The 17,065-nt window shown below is 38.1% G+C and overlaps 1 protein-coding gene across 1 annotated transcript in view; it reads right to left on the bottom strand.

Moving 5' to 3' along the window:
* The window catches only part of LOC149780203 (ammonium transporter Rh type A-like), a 77,222-nt gene extending 60,616 nt beyond the window's left edge, over positions 1–16,606 (bottom strand). The window contains exon 1 of the mRNA XM_089936960.1: positions 16,243–16,606. Coding sequence (XP_089793086.1) covers positions 16,243–16,393 — 151 coding nt within the window. The 5' untranslated portion in view covers positions 16,394–16,606. The remainder of the gene's footprint in view (positions 1–16,242) is intronic.
* Positions 16,607–17,065: the final 459 nt, after the last annotated feature.

Here is a 17,065-nt window from a genome sequence, read left to right as displayed (position 1 = left end):
CTGAATCCAACTAGTCCCTAACCACCCACCCACCCAAAAAAGACAAGAAAAAGTGCTAAAAAGTCGTGCCAACATCTAAATGACTGTATACATAACAACATGTACATATTTTCACTTCATTCGTGTTCAAGATGTTATAATTTCTATACATAAAAGCCCATTTATTAGTCTGCGATAATTCTAGTATTTCAAACAAACAAGAGCAAGTAATGTATTCAAGATGACCTACATTCGATTTCCCTGACCTAAAATAAATTAAATCACTTGAAATGGTGCCAAAAGGGTGAGCCAATAAACATGTTATCTATACCAGTAAAGGATGTAATTTGTTAGAATGTTAATTCAACCTTTACTCTTTTGACATTTTCCGTAATATATTTTGTAAGCTGCAATGAACAACAAGGAACGGTATCTATAACCATATCCAAGTCCCTGATAAAGTATATTATTATTGAACAGGTGAAAACAACCAAGATGCCATGCGTCCATTTCATAAAGTACTGGTATTACATACCCATATTGCTAAAGTGTCAGTAACTGTAAATAAGACAAGTTATTGATGTTGATGTAGCTTTAGTTAGCTCGTCTTATATGCGTGTCTCTTTGTCTGTGTAACGTTCGTATTCGCCTATACATTGAGTCCAGCTGCAAACTGCACAGGTCCAGATCTGCCGTCGTATAATGCGCCGGTAGATCTGTTTGGTGCAGTTTGTTAGGAGAAATCAGAAGAACAAACAATATAGACACTGATCTACCGGCGCAATATGCTACGGCAGATCATGATCTTTCTTGCTTGCTGTTAGGCTCGACTTAATAGCAAGTACATACGGTATTAATTATGGAGGAACATAGATTGAAAATGCTGTTCTTAAGTTTTTTCTGTTTGTCTGTCTTTTTCTCTCTCTCTCTCTCTCTTCCGTAAACGCTACATAATCCTATTCAATCAGGTCTAGCTTATTGCTGAATAATGATATTGAAATTTCCTATATGTTAACAATACCTTTAATATATATGGGTGTCTCCCTGACAGATAAGCATTTAGAGAACAAGAGAGTCAAGCGGGCACAGAATACATCACTCATCTGTATGACATATTCCTAAGGCCAAGTGCAAGTACAGCTGACAGACAAATCAGCAACCTGCTTACATAAAGATTTCTTTTAATGCAGTTGTTCGTATTTGTTTTGAAAATGAATGTTTCAGGGTTTCCCTATTGTGTGTGCCCTTCCCATAATTAAAAACACATGGACATAATTTGTCTGATGTTGAACGACCTCCATGCCATGATGTTTTCTGTCAAAGGACAAACTCTGTTTAATGGCTTTAGAGATTCATCAAAGGTTCTACCTATTTTGGCAATGGCTATATCTACTAATTTAAGCAATGGCTACATCTGTACTAATTTGAGCGATGGCTACATCTGTACTAATTTGAGCAATGGCTACATCTGTACTAATTTGAGCGATGGCTACATCTGTACTAATTTGAGCGATGGCTACATCTGTACTAATTTGAGCGATGGCTACATCTGTACTAATTTGAGCAATGGCTACATCTGTACTAATTTAAGCAATGGCTGCATCTGTACTAATTTGAGCGATGGCTACATCTGTACTAATTTGAGCGATGGCTACATCTGTACTAATTTGAGCAATGGCTACATCTGTACTAATTTAAGCAATGGCTACATCTGTACTAATTTGAGCGATGGCTACATCTGTACTAATTTGAGCAAAGGCTACATCTGTACTAATTTGAGCGATGGCTACATCTGTATTAATTTGAGCGATGGCTACATCTGTACTAATTTGAGCAACGGCTATATCTGTACTAATTTGAAAGCAATTTTGTCATCTATTTTTAATTGCTCCAAGTGGAAGGGGGGGGGGGTAGTAAAGGCGGTCATATATCGCATTTGAACTAATGAGAAACCTCTATCTGCCACCATATTTTCATGTTTGGGTTGAATTGTATGGAATGTATTTTGATATGCTGCTTAGTAGTTTGTTTATTTTATTTACATCGGCCATATTTTATGGCGGATTGTCTACCTCTGTAAAATGCCTGTATGCTATCTGCCAGTTTTGGTCAATTCCGCTGTGCGAATGTTTGAGAAGTCATTTCAAGGCTTTATAACTTTACCAATGTTGGTCAGGTCTAATGTCACATCAGCATTAGTTTCATAAATTTTAAGACTCCATATTCTAATCAAAGTTAGTTAAATTATGATAAGCAGTGTTTGACAAGTTGTTTAAAGTTCTTTTATATTTTTAGCAAAGGCAGCCATATTTGATGTTGATTGGCATCATTCGTAAAGACAGAGCCCTCAGTACCAAAATACACTGTGGCAAATTTGACTGAGTTCTGTTGAGCGGTTCTTAAGTAAAAATGTTTTTAAATGATTTTCTTTTTTTGTCACGGTGGCTGTATTAGATGACTGATCGGTATCCATATTACAAAATACAAAGCCCTAATACCAGGATACTCCAGGTAAAATCATGTGTAAATTGGACAGGTGGGGTGTAAATTGTACAGGTGGGGTTTTGAGGAGAATATAAATAACGACTGTGAAAGGACGACGGACAAATGGCCGTATCATAAACTTGGCCGTCCTGCCTGCAGGTTACTATGAAAAATTAGATGCAATTTAATCCCGACTCCACGTTTCATATTTAGGATGCAGCAGTAAAAGACAAAGACAAGGAGAACGATGGTTCAGGGACTGCACTGATTTCTAATACTTTCGATTGCTAATTTGGATGAAATCTGACATCTAAATCAAAATCAAGCCACTTAAAATGTTTGTTTTTTTTGTTCGATAGTACGGATTGTGCTTTTTTTCCCTTCCAAATTCATTCAAAGAAAAAGATTAGAATTCGTAGTCGGCTGTCATATTGACAATCCGATCGGCACTATTTACATTTAAGACTAATTACATATGTAAAAGTCTTCTGGTGAAATTCCCGGGGAAATATGGCTTTCTGTTCAGAGGATTAGCGATAGCAAGGTTATTAAGATGGACGGTGTGGTGGCCATACTGGAATTAGATCAACACCATTTTCGCTTAGTACTAGCTAGACATCTTGTGTCTTTTAGTGAAGACTCCGTGTTAATATGAGCCTTCATTTAAAATGAGTAGCGACTATAAAAATGTTAAGATGGTCAATGTGGCACCATGCTGTATGTCCGAGAGGAACCATTTTCATTTAAGACTAACTAGACCGCGGGATTAATATGTGCGTAAAATTTCTTGGCAGTCTTTGGATGTAGTTTAGGAGAAGAAGCGGACAGCACACAATCCCATAAAGTCATCTAGTGCAGGGGTCGGCAACCCTTTTTACATAGCGTGCCACTTTTTTTCTGGATTAATTACAAAATGAACGAGCGCGTGCCACCAGTAAAAGAGTAACACTGTTAAAATTGAGATTTTTGGCTGCCCTTTGCGTGCCACAAAAAACCTCTTGACGTGCCACCTATGGCACGCGTGCCACCTATGACACGCGTGCCTTAGGTGGCCGACCCATAATCTAGTGTATAACCAGTACCAGAAGAGCTAAACATGAATTCATTCAAACGCATTATCAATATATGAATAGGTTGCAAAAAATATTGTAGTTTTTCATGAAGTAAAATGAATGCTCTAATGAAAATATGTATGCTGCATAATTGCATTCTCATATGATAAAACGCAAAAGGAGAATAAAGATTGGAACTTGTACGAGTTTTCTTACTTTTACTTCTACCGTAGAGTTGTATCGAAACATATCTTAGATAATAGCAAGAGATGAAATTCGAAATTTGGTGTACATGTTTAATATGAATAAATAAAGCTGAAACAAATCAAAACTTTTCAAAAACATTTTTTGAATCGTGCACACACACAAACATATATATAACGTGGAACCGCTCCGGTGGCCGAGTGGTTAGAACGTCCACCTAGGATGCGAGAGGTCGTGGGTTCGATCCCAGGCAGAGACATACCAAAGACTTACAAAAATGGTACTAACAGCTACCTCGCTTGGCGCTCAGCATTAAGAGTTAGTTTTAGGACTGGTCGTCCTGGTGACAGGATAATGTGACTGGGTGGGACATCATGCTACATGTCTGCGGCATGACGCCCCAGTACTAGACATCACTATAAACTGCCACACTGCAGACACTGTAGCGATATGATATATTGTGAATTTAGGCGACTATTCGATCCAGTGCACTCCAGTATAATTTCAGGGTCATACCTGTGGTTTTTGTTTGCATACACATAGTAAGAATACGGCGAGTTTCCTCTTTCTAATTGGGCTTTATGTACCGTATATATTCGCTTTTAGGCCGAGTCCAACTGTAAACAACATACACTCTTATTTGCGTGGCATAATGCGCTAGCAGATCAGGGTCTATGTTGAATGTTCCACCGATTGCTCCTACCAACCATCAAAGACCAAGATCCGTCATAATATCAAGCACTTCAATCATACTTACATGCGATTACATACAGTATTTACGAAGCTCTCAGTGTCGCTATATAGGGTTTATCCAACAGTTTTTACGAAGCTCTCAGTGTCGCTATATAGGGTTTATCCTACAGTTTCTGAATACAGCATGTAATCCTCAAAGTAGTGCACCTACACAAGTGCATCTTAACTGTATATAATAAATAATATTGTAAAAAGAAAATAAGTATAAGTTCTCTATCCAGTCGCAAAGAATTAACCTCTTCATGTTACTAATTCTTCACTTGCTAAGATCAATTAAATAATAAAGTTCCATGCGATACTGCCGATTTCATTAACAGATGACACAGCTGAATTGTGGCTTCGATATTTTACGAAACAACGAAACTGATGGAATGGATATGGTTCTAACAAAATTGTAACAGCGACTTTAGAAATTACATGTCAAAAGGAAATGTGCAGGACGGACCACTGAAAAATGCCCTAAACCAAGCAAATCGTCAATTGAAACTGAGACGTTTAAAGTGGTTTTGCGATGCATAATGTATTATATTGTCTCATTATACGAGTGATATGGAAATTTAGGTCGAGGAGACCATCATTAGGTGGTAATAAAATAAGTGAAAGGAGGAGGTGCATTATCCGTGCAGGTAAAGCAAAACATATCACTACATGTGTAACTGAAGTCTAACAGATCACTACATATTTAAATGTGTTAAGGTTTGGATCTTGTGTATGGAACATAACAGTCCAGAGCTTCTGAACAAGCAAAGGAGAATCGACAAAGCTGGAATTTATCTGGCTATTACTGCAAGACAACAATATGCCTCTGTGTATAGAAAAATCATACTTTCTACTCGGCGGAAATTCCTCCGCAAAAAAACCAACAAACAGAAACTGGTATTTATTCAAACTACTTGAGGTCTTGTTACAATCACAGCTAGACTTATTAAGACATATTTTGTCATGCTGGCATGACCTTTCGTTCAGAAGTAGTAACTATAACAAGATTTTCAAGATGTCCCCTATGGTGACCATATTTGACGTCCGAGGGGCACGATTTTCATTTAGGGCTAACCAGACCAAAGGATGAATGCGTGTGTATATTTTCAAGGCAATCATAGGAGTTGTTTAGGAGGAATAGCGATAACAAACTTATACCAACGGACGGGTGGATGACGGATAACAGACAAGGGTGGATGACGGTTAACAGACCATCCCTTCTGGTCCATGACCACCAGTACAGCAAAAAATTGCGTTTTTCTATTTTATGGGGGAGGGGGTTGCTTCCAAAGTGCCACAGTTTGCGATGTAGAAGTATTCTATCCGTACAAGTGTTCTAATCAAACTACCCTCTTGGGGACCAACGTTTTATTTTAGGGTGGTTGGGAATTAAGATATGTGTGAAAAAAAATGCCAGACCCACAATCGCTACAAAATTGTTTAATTCCAATTCATAGAAATAAAGAACTTACATTTTCCGATATCGTAACTGAAAAAATTAGCTTAAGATAAAAAAAAGAACCATCCTGACTGGAAAGAAAATCATACCCATCCGCACCCGGAATTAAATGGTCCATCCCAAAATTGAAATGTGATACAATTAGAAAATTTAATACATCATTCATTAAAGTATGATATGTTTTCATATAAGAAAAGAAATATTTTGTTTCAGGATGTGATAGATGCACACAATTAAAAACTTTGAAATATAATCTCAAAAACCTAATGTCGTATAATGTGTCTGAAGATCAGCTCATTGATGCCCGCTTGAATCGAAAGTAGAACGTAAATCTTAACTTCTAATCTGCTAGCTATTACGCGATAATCGGAGTCCTATCGCGATCTGTCTGATGATTAGCACGATCTGTCTGTGCTTTACATTAATACTTTGATGTTAGTTTCAAAAACTGACTTATCATCTGAAAAGAAAGGAATTTTAGAGACTTGAAAAGATTATTAAGACATAATTTCAAGTTGTCACATCAATGAACTAAATGAGGAAAAAGTCACCGTATATATTATTATCAGGTGTCACATTAATAAAGTACCCGAGGAAAACGTCACCGTATATATTATTATCGGGTGTCACATCAATGAACTACCTGAGGAAAAAGTCACCGTATATATTATTATAGGGTGTCACATCAATGAAATACCTGTAGATAACCAGTCACTGTATTACAAAATTACTGCCAGTTTCCAGTTCAGGGAATAATATCGCACTGAATATTCGCCGTATTTAATTACTATGCTATTTCACTGTCCACCAGCGGGTTAATATTTATACAGGCCAAAGCTCTTCATTCGTTGAATATACTCATCTGTCAATCAGGGTCGTCGACATATTATACAAATGTAAGTTCAAGGTTACATTCCTATATAATCGTAGAAAACTGAGATCATGCAGATGAATCCCCAATGAAAATGTATCTTCTGGTTTGAAAAATGTTTCTTTTTATTTTCATTTCTTTTATCCGATGTGTGCTTCGCTTAACTTGAAGAACCACGAACAAATCCGAAGCAAATATAGATAGTTCATTATTATTGCAGGCTTAGAAACCGGATCGACTTTGATATATCTCTCCTTCTAATTATTAATTTAAAAAAGCAGCACAGGATATTATCCGTTTCAGCTTTGGCAACAATAATTATCTAAATTCAAAATTCGACGCAACCATCAACCTGGATCCAGTGGACACCGCCAAGGACAGCAGATGGTAGCCTCCCTGCGATTTTCCTCCCTTGCCACGTCCGGACACCAAAAATAAATTTCCGATATATTAACATAAAACTGAGTGAGTGCAGGTAAATTCCCACTCAACCAAACAGGTAAACAGAAATATTTTATTAGTATCATGAGTGCGTGGGCAATTCCCTCTCACAAATCAGACCTCCAGTCAGACCGCAATGGGTCCCCAAAAAAAGGTTCCGCGGCTGAAGGTTAAATTTATCAGTGCACCGTGTGCACATAAACGCCTGGGGGATGGGGCTTTCATTCCTTCTCCCAGGAACAATTATCAGGTCGCCGTGCGATCAGAAACCATTGGCACATGCACATATGTGCGATAGCCACTTAAATCCAATGTAAGTAAGACTAGGAAGCAGTTCAGTTTGTTTAAGAGATACGATTGTAAAGATCGATAGTCACCTCAATCAGTTTACGATTTCACCGACCCTACATCCGTTTCACCACTTACACAATGAAAAGACTCCCCTCACAAAAGAAAGAAAAGTTCCGATGCCATGCTGCTAATATTTGACTTTTATTATGGTACATATTTCAGACTTGAGGGGAGCCCCGAGTTGCCGAGTGGTCTAAAGCAGGGGTCGGCAACCTAAGGCACGCGTGCCATAGGTGGCACGTCAAGAGGTTTTTTGTGGCATGCAAAGGGCAGCCAAAAATCTCAATTTTAACAGTTACTCTTTTACTGGTGGCACGCGCTCGTTCATTTTGTAATTAATCCGGAAAAAAAGTGGCACGCTATGTAAAAAAGGTTGCCGACCCCTGGTCTAAAGCGCTATCCGTTACGGTTCACTGCAATCTCACCTCTGTCTGCGTGGGTTTGAGTCTCGGATTCGGCCAATGTGGGTATGTGAGAAAGCTTGCCAGTAGCTTCTCCTGGGTCGTTGGTTCTTTACGGGGTTTTCCCGGGTTCTTTCTCCACCATTAATACTGGCCGCCATGTATAGCCAGCCTATCGTGTGCTTAAAAATGGCGTTAAATCCTACAACAACATTACAGACTTGACATTAATATCTTATCTCTATCTGTTATTCAAAGTTATGTTGTCACAAGTACTTTAAAGAATCAAAGCATCAAGGGCTGTAAATGTCATGCATTTATCACCAGCAACTTTGGTTTGGATTTTTTTAAATATATATTTCACAACAACACGATCAGATGGTGGGATTCGAACCCGCACTCTTCTGTCGCGAGTCCGGTACGCTAACCACTGAGCCATTGTAGCCACTCCCTCCGTTAGTTGCGTCTTACGACATGAAGGGGGGGGGGGGCTCATCAAACCGATTTTACAGCCCAGGCCTTCTTACGACATGCTGGAAGGGCATCAAGTCGATTTTATACCCCAGGTCCTCTTACGACACGCAGGAAGGGCATCAAGCCGATTTCACACACCACGCCATCTTACGACACGCAGCAAGGGCATCAAGCCGATTTTACATTCCCACGCTCGCAATAGCAGTAGCTTTGGCGGCATTTGATCTCAAAGTTTCGACTTAATGTTTTTTTCCCTTCCATATGTATAACAGTGGAGAGCTTTTATACCTTCAAGGCCAAGCAGTGACATCTCTACCTTGATGCTTCATATGCAATGACAGTCCCAAGTCTGGGTCATTCAGACCGTAAGATACGTGGTGAAAATAACGAGCGTACAAAATATAACTGTATATAAGATTTAACGACCCTGAGAGTACGATTAGTTGCTTTTTTTCATTTCACGGAGTTATATGCAATCGAAACGTATCATTTTCGTTAATAATCTTATAATTATAAAATAGTCATCTGAAGGGAGTGACACTCTACTGGGTGAAAAGAATTTCCAGGAATTGAAGACATTTCTTCCTTTTAACTGCCGAGTGTTTAAACCATCTATGATAATCTTAAGTGATAACATGGTTGTGGACATACTGTATGTGAGCTTGGTACCATTATCATTGAGAACAAAGCAAATCTCATTAGAAGTCTTTTGGTGTAAACCCCTTATCATTATGATCATCTATTGGGGAATGGGGTGGTAGTGACGAGATTTTCAAGCCAGCCATCGTGGCAGCCACACTGGATGTACGACTGGTACCATTTTCATTGGGACAAAGTAGGTAACAAAAGAAATATATTGGTGAAAACGCCATGCTGATATACCATTGGTTGGAGAGAAGATATAACAATACTTTTAATGTAGCCACCATGGTGGCTATATTGAAGGTAAGTCATTTTCATTTAGAATCAAGCAGACTTCAACAGAACTCTTCTGATGAAAATCCCATGTCAAAATGATTTTCGTTCGAGAGGAGACGCTACAACAAAAATTGTCAAGATAACCAAATGCTGGATGTTAGATCAGCTTTATTTAAGTTTTAGAATCAACAAAACATTATCAGATGTCATTTAGTGAAAACCCCATACTGATATTTCCATTCATTTAGGAGAAGTTATGACACGATTTTTATGATGGCCATATTATATATCATATTGGTACCATTTTCATTTAGGACTAACAAGACATCATAAGAAGTCTTCTGGTAAAAACAACATGTCAAAATAAGTTTCAGTTGTGCAGTAATGCCAGTACGATTTGAAAGATAGCAGTTTTCCATAATCGACATCATATCAACAACAGTTTCATTTACAGCAAACTGTATTTCATCAGAAGTCGTTTGGTGACAACCGTATGTCAATATGAGGAGTAACAATAACAACTGTTTAAGATTGCTGATGTGATGAGCATGCTGGACATTAGAACGGTACCATTTTCATTCAGGGCCAACTAGATATCATGAAAACTTGGTGTGAAAACGGCATGTTGATACCGTCATCCATTCAAGTTAGTAACGATAACAATAACGATGGTTTTCGAGAAGACTGAGATGGAGTTCATACAGGACATCAGATAGGCTCCGTTTTTATTTTGGACCACTAGACATCATAAGAAGTTGTCATGATCATCCATTTAGTAACAATAGTGATAAGATTTTTAAGATGGCTGCCATGGCGGCCATATTGGACGTCATATTGATTTTAATTTCATCTATCACCAACCAAGATTCAAACGGTGCTTGTCAGTGAAACCCCATGTTATGACCTTCCGTTTATGAGAAGTGGCGATAACAAGATTTTCAAAATGGTTGCCATGGTTGATATATATTGGGCGTTAGAGCGGCACCATTTTCATATAGGACCAACTAGACATCATCAGAAGTCTTTTGGTCAACACATAGTTTTTATGACCATCCATATATGAAAAGTAGCGATAAGAGGATTTTTAAGATAGCAGTTGTGACGGCAAAAATGGATTTCTGAACAGCATCATTTTCGTTTAGGACCAACTAGACCATAGGTTGAATGGGTGTGTTAATTTCATAGCTATCCTCCAGAACGTTTAGGGGGAATGGCGATAACAAACTTGTGCTAAAGGACGGACGATAGACCATCCCGTGAACTCTTCTTGTCTAGCACCAGTAAAGCTTCTATGAACCATCATAAATTTGTTTGTAAAAAAAAAAAGGTATGCCCTTACTGCAGACTGAATAGTTTAAGTCCAGATAGCTAAAAACAAGAGTCCCTTGAAAATACGAATACTGGGCGAAAGGAAGTTCCAGGAACTCAAGATAAGACGAACTATCCCTTTAAACTGTCCAGTCTTGAAGCCATCAATGATGTTCTTTTAGAATAGGAAGATTTTTTTAATTTTGAGGGATACTTTCATCCCGCTTGCCGATATAACTGTGTGAGCTCAATGAGAGGGGACACTTAAGACATTGTTCACATAATTTCCTGTCCACCTCCACAATTTTTCTACACAACAATTTTAGCTACATGGTTTTCAGACATGTCTCACCACCAAACTATTAAAAGAAATACCAGCACCCATTTCCTTTAAATACCAAACAGGATTGGCTAACCATTTCTAAATGAAGGAAAGACCCTGCACAACAACCATTAACTAAATGAATATCCAACATTTTAGGAGAACATGGCCCCGTTCCCAAGACTTTCATTTATATTTTGACTCCGACACGCTTTATCTTGTCAAATTTGCCTGAGGTTTATTTTTTTCCCTAAATCTTCCTTTACACTTGTTGCTAATTTGTTTTGCGGGGATAATATAGTCAAGAAAGGCATTATAAGATTTATTTTCTCAATTTTCTGAGCTCAATAAAAACTAAACTGAAAATAACTAACATTTAGGTTTTTAACAATGGAGATTAGATTAAGGTCCCAGTTATCCAAGTGATTTCGCCTGTCATAAACCAGATTCTAACCTATTTGTTTTGGTCACTTCCGTCTGAGCACATTGCTAACCTGTTTGTTTTGGACCATACGCTTCCATCTAAACATATTGTTAACCTATTTAATTTGGACCATACACTCCCACCTGAACAAGTTGCTAATCTGTTTGTTTTAGACGATAAATTCCCACCTAAGCATATTGCTGACCTGTTTGTTTTGGACCATACACTTCCATCTAAACATATTGTTAACCTATTTAATTTGGACCATACACTCCCACCTGAACACGTTGCTTACCTGTTTGTTTTAGACCATACACTCCCACCTGAACACGTTGCTTACCTGTTTGTTTTGGACAATAAATTCCCACCTAAGCACATTGCTAACCTGTTTGTTTTGGATGATAAATTCCCACCGAAGCATATTGCTACCTGTTTGTTTTAGACCATACACTTCCATGAGCATATTGCTACCTGTTTGTTTTAGACCATACACTTCCATGAGCATATTGCTACCTGTTTGTTTTAGACCATACACTTCCATGAGCATATTGCTACCTGTTTGTTTTAGACCATACACTTCCATGAGCACATTGCTACCCGTTTGTTTTAGACCATACACTTCCATGAGCATATTGCTATCTGTTTGTTTTAGACCATACACTTCCATGAGCACATTGCTACCTGTTTGTTTTAGACCATACACTTCCATGAGCATATTGCTACCCGTTTGTTTAAGACCATACATTCTCACCTGAACACGTTGCTTACCTGTTTGTTTTGGACGATAAATTCCCACCTAAGCATATTGCTACCTGTTTGTTTTAGACCCTACACTTCCACATGTGTATATTGTAGAAAGACTAGATATAGTATGAAGATCAAAGGACTCATGCACAGCACCGAGAAAATAATTTCCTTATCTGCACGAGTGAATCTCAATTTGGCTACTGATTAATCGATTGCCAATTATAGCATAATGATTAGAAAATTTATGGATACCCGGTTGATTCCTTCACCTGTACGTGAAGGGACATGTTTGCATGTAGATGTTAGAGCATGACGGCACGTTAACACAATTACGGTTACATGGTGCCAATAAAAGATAATACAGTGTTAAAATGTAAATATAAAGGATTGGACAGAAAACACAAAAAAAAACAAAAAGAAAACTTTAGCAAGATAAACTATTCTAGATAAATGTAAACATAAGTACAAATATTTAAACGATTCCAAATAAATGTAAATACGAAATACATAAAGATTCGGGGTTCGAACCCCATCCCAGGCGGACGCTATAACGACTTAGGCCACCGGAGCGGTCAAAACGAATCTTACCCTCTAAAAGTTATTTTAACCTTCAGTAGTCGTGAATAATTATTAGTCGCTTGTCTTTTCATTTTGAAACAAACAATTCGTTTGACACAGTCGTCGCATTTACTCATTTCTGTCACTAAAAAAAGAACAATTATTGACACCACCAACTCGTCTTCAACACATTTACAAACCGGAGAGAGAGGGGGGGGGGAGAGAAGGGGGTGGGTGGGGCCTAACTCGCGCGGTTTGAAATGCGTCTCCATTTCATAACCCAGCTAATTCCATGCTCATTATTTCATCCGATCAATATATTTAGTCACTGATAACATATATCTTCGTAGAAAGTTGTTCACCCATGTGTGGTTTACGTCCTTTACCAATCATTTACACTTGGCTTGAAAGAAATAATCAGATTCATTTTAAAGGGGAGGGAATCCAAGCTCACCTAATTTAAAGGGGGGAGGAAATCCAAGCTCACCTGATAATTATAGACATGATGTTGAATCGCTTAAGTAAACTTTCTTCTATCTGTTCTTTGAAAAAAGATCTTCAGAAGTTTCTAGATTTGCACGATGTTCATAAAGAGAACCAAACCGGATTCAGCCAGGTTATTCAACTACAAATCATATATTTTGTCTTCACGCTCTTACAGAAATTGTCAAAACTTGCAGGGTGAAATTATGTTGTGCCTTTATTGATTTTACTAGTGAATAATGTTTGGAGGATAGACCCGTGGACGAAACTATTAGACAACGATGTTAATAGGGAAACGTTTAGAATAATATATAATATTGTAACAATCGAATGGGTTACTTGGCCGAGCGATGTCAAACCTTGGTGCGATTCCGCTAGAAGCCATAAGTTTTCCTTGTTTCCAAAGTTCTTTATACAACTACTGTTTTAAACTGGAAAGTCCAACGTGTGCATTCTATAAATAATTTTGCTCTAACTAATACCAGACCACAGATCTCACAGCTACCCAATTGTCTATCAACCGCACAACTGTTTGGTTTCTCTTCATTAACTTCCCGTAACGTACTGTCAGCATTTCACAACGTAAACTATACTACTCAGCCACCTAATACCACAGGTGCTTGACGCAAGCTTGATGTTGAAAAAAACCCAACAATAATCTGAAGGAAAAAATCATACAAAGGGACACAACTACCTTATATTACCCCCATGACCCGTTCTGACATAGGACCCTCTCTATCATAATATATAAGAGAGAAGGTACGAAAATGCCACGTTTCGGAGCCCGTAACTTCAGTTTGGTACAACGCAGAAAAGTCGATGATATCTTGATGAATAGAAAAACATCTCGGGGAGTAAAACAAGCCATATAGTATGGCCGTGTTCCTTTAAAGACGGAAATAGCAGAAGGAAATAGAGGGTCGTGGTTGGAATGAAGTATTTGGAAGTTGTACCTTCTCTCTTATATATTATGATAGAGAGGGTCCTATGTCAGAACGGGTCATGGGGTAATCTAAGGTAGTTTTGTCACTCTGTATGATTTTTTCCTTCAGATTATTGTTGTTGTTTTTTTCAACATCAAGCTTGCGTCGAGCAGCTGTACATAAATACAGTTAACTATTTTTACTACCCTACCTTAGGCCAGCCAAATCATAGTTTTAAGCCACATTTCGCCTGTAATTCTGAAATCACCTTTACAACCATGGCAACTATAAACGGCGCCTGCCGACGACGGAAGAGTCACTTCTCATTTATTCCAATGTGTAATTTACCAATCTCCAATCATTAATGCTGCACATGGAGTCAGACAGTCAATCTACGCATCATGGAAACTCACTAACACTTCACTCCATGACGTTTGCTCTCAGTAATTGGATAATTATTTAGGTCTGAGGACTTTATTTCCAGCACCGAATTCCCATAATTAAACTAGTAATCACAAAAATCTTAGAAATCATTTAAATGGAGAGCTATAAGCCATCTCCGCTCCAACACCTGGCTGTGTTCTCTTTAAGATTTCCTGTGCACGAGAAAATTGCACTATTTTCTTCTGTCTTCTGTTTTGAAGAGAGCACTGGACTGAATTCCTAATTTATCTGAATACATGAAATTGGTTATAGGATGGGTTTTGGTCACAAAAAAGTCATTCAGTGCAAAGTCATTCAATGCAATGTCATTCAATGCAAAGTCATACAGTGCAAAGTCATTCAATGCAAAGTCATTCAATGCAAAGTCATACAGTGCAAAGTCATACACTGCAAAGCAAATGGCATGGTGGCTAAGATGAGTCCTGCTTCTGATCAATTCTGGTTATTTCACGCCTGTTGAAAATGATTAAGCATGCTAGTTTTCCCTTTGATGACTGTCGTTCTTGGGTCACTGTAATCACTGTACGTGGTAATGCTAAATGCCTGACCGCTAGATCTAAATAATCCTAAATCGGTCACTACAAAATCACTATACTGTATAGGCCAAACAGTTTTATATTTTTCTTTGGGGGGGGGGGGGGGAACCAGACAGCGCCACCCCCTCATTCCCCCCACCCAAATAAAAAATAAAGTGGGTTTTATTTTGTCTGTTCCTTTGCGGACATAAATGTTAGTGGAGTCACCAGTCATTCACAAAAAGAGGAGAACAATGTGTTGGTTTATATACAATGATGCGAACTGCTCTAAACACAACGATGACACAAGATCCTTTAACCTAACACAGTCGATTCTTGTATTACATCTAGTCGTTTACCTTCCCTCAAAAGAATTTACTGGTCTATAACATTAGGTAAACACTTCAGCCACTTTGCATTACTCAACTACTTTCCATGTCCTGTAGAGTTTTGTTCTGTTTGATTTTTGGGGGGCTGATGCAATACTTAATGCCTTCTTAAATGTAACATCCGTATTGCAATCCTGCCACGAGATCAGCCCGGATTTAATGTTAATATTTTTCCTGGCCCCAACACTTTATTTCAATGCCTCGGCACTGAATAACCTTCATGTTTATATGCGGTAAAAACCGCCAAGCAACATTCATACCACTGTCTAGCTTTTTGTCATCATACCTAGTCATTCCTCAAGGTCCTTACACTTAATTTAGGAAGGTCATAGAAACAACTTATTCTTCTCATCCTCCACATGTTAGTAATCCTCATATATATATATATATATATATATATATATATATATATATATATATATATATATATATATATATATATATACACACAAACAATGTCCTTATGTCAAAATGGGGCATGGGGGTAATGTCGGATAATTTGGTAACTCGGTCATTTTTTTTCCTTCAGGTTATGGCTTTTTTATTCAAGATTAAGCTCGCGTCAACTACCTATATTTACCTTGAAGAGACATTTATGTTAGATCGAAAATCGACATCAAAACATATACATGAAAACTTGTACACCAAGCAACAGATGGTTTTATTATTTATCGATAACTTGCGTTAAGCTTTTACTGTATAAACTATAGTTCAAATTTATTATATGCATGCACATTCTATATAAACGGGAAAATTCACTTACTTGGGTACATATTCGGTACTGGCGATGCGAGATTCTTGCTTGTCGGTTTTGCTGGCCCATCGTACTCTGCCAAAACACCAAAAAGAATGATGAAAACAATTTCAAGAGTAAATGCAAACAATGAAAATTTGTAGCGTTTCCAATTCACCATTTTGAGTCCAGACTGAACTATGTAGGTGCCTAATATATTTTGTCCTCAGAATCTGCCACCTCGCTCTTTGCTTACAAGACTTGCGCCCAGTGCGATACCGTCAGTTAAGATAGCATTCACGGATTGTCGTTTTCACATCTGAGGCCTTCCGGCTACAATGAATCGAGTCAAGCTATCAGACTTGACACGCAGTATTAACAATGTGTACTGCGGGAAAGGTACGTTTGGATGTAAATGGCACGTATATAAATTCACTACCGGCAAGAAGGTAAAATTACAAATATTGAATAATGTATGTTGACTTTTACCTTGTTCTTTGCACCATAAAGTTGAAGGACGTGTTCAAACTGGTGTAGGTCAGGGCCGACAAGGGGGATGGCGATCGGGGATATATCCTCGGGGCCCGCGCTCATAAGGGGGCTTCTGCCGAACAACACTTTTTAAGTTTATATAAGAAAAAATTTGTTTGAACAAGAGCTATGAGAGACCCGGGTGTTTCTTACCCCAGGGCCCGTGATCGCTCTCTACGACCCTGGTGAAGATGGTCTGAGAAAATAGTTGGCCTGAAATTAAATATGTTGCTCGGGAAAACTCTTGAGATATTTGATGATTAAGTGTGTGATTTTATGTATTTCCTAATAGTGGAAAACATAAATAACAACGTGTTAATTG

This window comes from Sinohyriopsis cumingii, chromosome 16 (genome assembly GCF_028554795.1).
Source record: "Sinohyriopsis cumingii isolate HCF-2022 chromosome 16, ASM2855479v2, whole genome shotgun sequence".
Lineage (NCBI taxonomy): Eukaryota > Metazoa > Mollusca > Bivalvia > Unionida > Unionidae > Sinohyriopsis > Sinohyriopsis cumingii.
This window is presented reverse-complemented; position numbering and strand designations above follow the sequence as displayed.